The 6,089-nt window shown below is 38.4% G+C and overlaps 1 protein-coding gene and 1 pseudogene across 1 annotated transcript in view; one reads left to right on the top strand and one right to left on the bottom strand.

Moving 5' to 3' along the window:
* Positions 1 to 178, bottom strand: part of LOC116098426 — a 1,680-nt pseudogene extending 1,502 nt beyond the window's left edge.
* The window catches only part of LOC116098425 (solute carrier organic anion transporter family member 1A6-like), a 78,924-nt gene that overhangs the window by 45,317 nt on the left and 27,518 nt on the right, over positions 1 to 6,089 (top strand). The window contains exon 7 of the mRNA XM_031381045.1: positions 1,017 to 1,238. Coding sequence (XP_031236905.1) covers positions 1,017 to 1,238 — 222 coding nt within the window. The remainder of the gene's footprint in view (positions 1 to 1,016; positions 1,239 to 6,089) is intronic.

The following is a 6,089-nucleotide window of genomic DNA, read 5'->3' as shown; positions in this document are numbered from 1 at the left end:
AAAAAAAAAAAAAAAAAAAAATCCCTAATTCGGCCATACCTCTAGTAGTGAACATCCCAGACACAGTAAGTAACACATCGTTTGGGCCCAGCTCAGGGATTGGGTAGTTCTCTAGGCGAATGTCTCCAGGTCTGTGCACCACCAGGAACATGTTCTCGTCCTTAGCTGGATCTGCCATGTCGCTCTATTGCTTCGAGGCATCGGCTGGCCCAGGCGGGAAGCTGGTCTACATGTTTTTTGTTTTTGTTTTTTGTATTCAATGAGACAGTCAGTATGGATAACAAAACATCTTTTAGTTATATAATGAGTAACAAGTTATAAAGATTTTCACTACTGGAAAATATATTACCAACTGTTAGATAAAATTAATTTTTAACGGATACACAAAATGAAAATAATAATTGGATAACATGTATTTTATCTTATTAACTCTGTGTGTGTATGCGTGTGTTCACTCTGGGTGTTGGTGCCTGCTAGTTAGCAGAGGGTGTCAGACCTCTTGAAATCATAGTTACAGAAACTGTGAGTTTTCATGTGGGTTCTGGGGATAGAACTCAGGACCTTCGTAAGATCAACAATAACTCTTTAGCCACTTAACTGTCACTCTAGCCTCCTTCCTCATTCACTGTGATATCCTGAGACATGACTATATCACGTTAAAACTTGTTGCTTAAATGCGTCTCAACTGTTGTGTAAGTCTTTTTGAAATGTAGTTTTAAATATTTCTCCACGTATACTCCAGAACCTCTTTTCATACTTAGTTTTAACTTTGCTCAGTTAATCAAGCTCAGACACTTTTCCTAAAGGTAAGAATTATCCCAGTGGGGTTGGAGATGGCAGTAATCGCAGCACTGAGAAGCAGAGGCTGAGGATCACAAGTTCAAGGTCCAACCAAGAAGAAGTACAAGTGATATACAAAGTTTATGCTCAAATGGAATCATGATGTGTAATAATTTTCTACAGTTTACACAAGAAAGAATGATGTAAGCTAATGGAATATCTGTATTTCTTTACAGATGACCTGACTATAACTCCCACAGACACACGCTGGGTCGGTGCTTGGTGGATCGGCTTTTTGGTCTGTGCAGGAGTGAATGTCCTGATCAGCATCCCCTTTTTCTTCTTTCCAAAGACACTCCCAAAGGAGGGATTACAGGATAATGGGGATGGAACTGAAGATGCCAGAGAGGAGAAGCACAGAGAAAAAGCCCAAGAAGAAAAGAGGGCGTCCTTTCAAGGCAAACAGGAAATCTTTAAACTCTGGTTTAGATGGTCTGTGGTTAATGGGCGCTTGTCACTTGTGCTGAGTTGAGATAGTTTGACTAATTATCCCTACTCAGACGTGATGAACTTCTCCCAGAGTTACCACTTGAAAGTAACTGACCTGATAAGGAATCTGACTTACTTTATATTAGACCTTATGAAAAATTGAAGTCAATATGCACAATGAATGAACAAATATATTTTCCCATCTGTCTGAAAATCCCATTTTACAGAAAATATTGGTCTAAGTAAAAATAAAATACAAATCCAAGCTAAAGCTAAAGATTAAAAAATCTATTTAATAAGAAAAATGTAAGTTTAGCTGTGAGTATCCTTGATGTCAAAGCTGAAAGGAAAAACTTGATAGGTGACATAATCCTCTATATTTGAAGGTGTTGATAGTTTACAGGATAATTGTTCCCTTAGAACAGATTGTTTTACAACAAGCAGAAATGTTATTAAGCAAGGGTGCAAAGTACAGATGATTCTATGAGAAGCTAAGGTGGGACAGCAGAGTGCTCAACATTGTACATTTTTAAAACTTAATTCTATGTAATAGCTGTGTGTGTTGAGATCTGTGTAGTGTTCTCAAGAGATTAGGGTTAAAGTGTATAGTTGGAAGATGGGAGGGGCCAGTACTCCACCTATCAAATGAGGGTAAGAGTGTATTATATTCCTGGGTTTCTGTGTTGTTCTGGCACAGACTACTGTGGGGAGCACTTTATGGGTGATATTGCTACTTCCTTCCTCACACACACTCCCCAACACCTGTGTGCGCTGAATAGTTCCATGCCTGCCTTAAACACTACAGGCCATGGCTAGGGAGCCAGCGCACAGGCTTGAACATTCTTAGAATTATGGTCATGGATTCTCCTGAAAGGGCAAATACTGACTATTCTGGGAGACATTGTGAACTGCCAGATCAACCTAAATTTCAAAACTAGGAAAAAGCCTACCAGAGAATAAGGCATACAGATAGTAATTGTGAACAGTAGAGACTCATTTAAGAGGACAAGGATGTCCAGAAACGTGTGAGTTCAAAAGTTCCTAGGAATACTGACTGCAACCATCTCACTCATAAAAATCGATTTGCCACTAGAGTTCCTTCATTTTTATTAAACTGTCCTGCCTCTACTTCTAAATGGTCTCTTTTTGATGCTTTTATCTCAATGAATTTATAGGTAATTGATTATGAATGCTATAAAATTAGAAAATAAGGCATTCAATATGAAGATATGAAAAAGAAAGAAACTAATAAGTATAAATTCCAGCAAATTATATTGTTACATTCAGTCCATTTCCTAGAGAAAGGCTCTAAACTTGACTCTCAGCTTTTTTTTAAAATTAATTTATTTTTTATACTCCATATTTTATTTGCCCCCTCCCTATCCAACCTCTGACTGTTCCACATCCCATACCTCCTCTCCACCACCCTGTCTCCATGTGGATATCCATACTCCCCACCCCACTTGAACTCTAAACTCCCTTTGGTCTCCCCCCACGTCTCTTGAGGGTTAGGTCCATCATCTCTGAATGAACACAGACCCAGCAATCCTCTACTGTATGTGTGTTGGGGGCTTCATATCAGCTGGTGTGTGCTGCCTGGTTGGTGGTCGAGTGTTTGACACATCCCAGGGGTTCAGATTTATTGAGACTGCTAGTACTTCCACAGGGTCACCCTTCTCCTCAGCTTCTTTAAGACTTCTATAATTCAACAACAGGGATCAGTTGCTTCTGTCTACTGGTTGGGTACAAATATCTGCATCTGACTCTTTCAGCTGCTTGCTGGGTCTTCTGAAGTGAGACAATGCTAAGTTCCTTTTTGTGAGGGCTCCCTAGCCTCAGTAATAGTGTCAGGCCTGGGACCTCTCCTTGAGCTAGATCCCAATTTGGGCATGTCTATGGACCTTCTTTTCCTCAAGATCCTCTCAATTTCCATCTCTGTAATTTTTTTAGACAGAGGTAATTATGGGTCAGAGTTGTGACTGTGGGATGACCCCCTCTCCCTCATTTGATGTCCTGTCTTCCTGCTGCAGGTGAACTGTATAAGTTCCCCCTCTCTACTGTTGGGCATTTCATCTAAGTTCCCCCCCTTTGAGTCCTGAGAGTCTCTCACCTCCCAAGTCTCTGGTGCATTTTGGAGGGGCCCCCTAACCCCCTATCTCCTAAGGTTGACTGTTTCTATTCTTTCTGCTGGCCCTCAGGGCTTCTGTCCTTTTCTCTCACCCAATACAAGATCAGGTTCCCTTTCCTCCCTACTCCCTCCCCAACCATCCACTTTCTCTCCCAGGTGCCTCCCTCCCTCTCCACTTGTGATTACTTTCTTCTCCCGCCCAAGTGAGACTAAGGAATCCTCACTTGGGCACTTCAGCTTATGGACCTTTTTGAGTTCTGTGTACTGTATCTGGGTATCCTGTACATTTTTGTTTGTTTCTTTGTTTGTTTGTTTGGTTGGGTTTTTTGCCAACATCCACTTATTAGGGATTACATATCATGCATTTCCTTTTAGGTCTGAGTTAACTCAATCAGGATGATATTTTCTAGTTCCATCTAGTTGCCTATAAAAAGGATGTCCTTGTTCTTAATAGCTGAGTAGTATTCCATTGTGTAAATGAACCACATTTTCTGTATCCATTCTTCTGTCATGGGACATCTAGGATGTTTCCAGCTTCTGGCTATCACAGATAAGGTCACTATGAACATAGTAGAACATGTGCCCCTATGGCATGGTAGGGCATCTTTCGGATATATTCCCAAGAGTGGTATTGCTGGGTCTTCAGGTAGATTTATTTCCAATTTTCTGATGAACCTCCAGATTGATTTCCAGAGTGATTGTATCAGTTTGCAATCCCACCAGTATTGGAGGAGTGTTCCTCTTTCTCCACATCCTCTCCAACATGTGTTGTCACCTGTGGTTTTGATCTTAGTCATTCTGATTGGTGTAAGGTAGAATCTCAGGGTCATTTTGATTTGCATTTCTATGATCACTAAAGAATTTGAACATTACTTTTCTTTTTTATTATTTTTATTAGATGTTTTCTTATTTACAATATTTCCTTTCCCAGGTTCCCCTCACCACCCCCCCAAAAAAAAAGAAAAAAAGAAAAAGAAAAAGGAAAATAAAGTAAGAAAAAAATAAAATAAAAAACCCAGAAACAAAAACAATCCCCTGTTCCCTCTCCTCTCCCCCCACTCACCATCCCACCCCCTCCTTCTTACTGGTCCTGGTATTCCCCTACACTGGGGCATAGAGCCTTCATTTCTTTAGGTGCTTCTCAGCCATGCAATATTCCTCAGTTGTGAAATCTCAGTTTAGTTCTATACCCCATTTTTTTGATTGGGTTGTTTGGTTTTTGGTGATTAGCTTCCTGAGTTCTATGTATATTTTGGATATGTGTCTTTTATTGGATGTGGGGTTAATGAAGACTTTTTCCCAATCTGTAGGTTGCTGATTTATCTTATTGACTATGACCTTTGCCTTACAGAATCTTTCCAGTTTCATGAGGTCCCATTTATCAATTCTTGACCTTAGAGCATGAACCATTGGAGTTCTGTTTAAGAAATTTTCCCCTGTGCCAATGAGTTCAAGGATCTTTCCTACTTCCTCTTCTATTAGATTCAGTGAATCTGGTTTTATGTTGAGGTCCTTGATTTACTTGGACTTGAGCTTTGTGCATGGTGACAAGTATGAGTCTATTTTCTTTTTTTTTTTTACATACAGCCAGTTAGACCAGCACCTTTTATTGAAGATGCTTTCTTCTTTCCATTGTATATTTCTGGCTTCTTTGTCAAAGATCAAATGACCGTGAGTGTGGTTTTATTTCTGGATCTTCAATTCTATTCCATAGATCAATGTGACTGTCTCTGTATTAATACCATGCAGTTTTTTTTTTTTTTAATCACTATTGCTCTGTAGTAAAGCTTGAGGTCAGGGATGGTGATTTTTTTCCCCAGTCATTCTTTTATTGTTAAGAATTGTTTTTGCTATTCTGTTTTTTGCCTTTCCAGGTGAATTTGAGAATTGCTCTTAATATGTCTTTGAAGAACTGTGTTGGGATTTTGATGGGGATTGCATTGAATCTATAGTTGTTAGTGTAAGATATCTCTAGTTTCTTTACCAGGGCACTTAGTGCTGTGAATTTTCTTCTTAGCACTGCTTTCATTGTATCCCATAAATTTGTGCATGATATGTCTTTTTTTAGTTATTTTAAATTTTATTTTTTAACTTTTATTGCATTATGATGAAAAAAGTTACATGATATCAATTTATCTGAATTTGTTAACATTTAAAAACATAATTTAAGTAAATAGAATTGCATCATATTCTTGTTTCCCTTTTGTATCCCAACTCCTCCCAGAGACCGCTCTTCAATACCTACAATATCTATATCATTTTTTTATCATATTCTTTAAAATTTATAAAATATTATAACAATAAAAATGAGTATTATAAAAGCTGTTTAATATAAAACAACAATCAATTTAATAGTCTTATGTAGATGCTGGTCTACAGCAATACTGAAAATATATACAATTTTCTCAGTATAAATTTTAAATAACTCCAAACATATTAACTATATATTTCAAAATAATACATCACTACTAGTATTTTCTTTTTTTTTCTTTTTTTATTAGATATTTTCTTTATTTACATGTAAATTTCTCCCTTCCCAATTTCCCCTCTAAAAAACAAAGAAACAAACAAAAACAACAAAAACACACCCCAGCTGCCTCCCCAATCCCCATGCCTGCCACCCTACCCTCTCCTGCTTATTGGCCCTGGCATTCCCCCACACTAGGGCACAGAACCTTCACAGGGCTGAGGT

This window comes from Mastomys coucha, unplaced genomic scaffold (assembly GCF_008632895.1).
Source record: "Mastomys coucha isolate ucsf_1 unplaced genomic scaffold, UCSF_Mcou_1 pScaffold20, whole genome shotgun sequence".
In the NCBI taxonomy this organism is placed as follows: Eukaryota; Metazoa; Chordata; class Mammalia; order Rodentia; family Muridae; genus Mastomys; species Mastomys coucha.
Note: the sequence above shows the minus strand (reverse complement) of the source record. Positions and strands in the feature narration are given on the sequence as shown.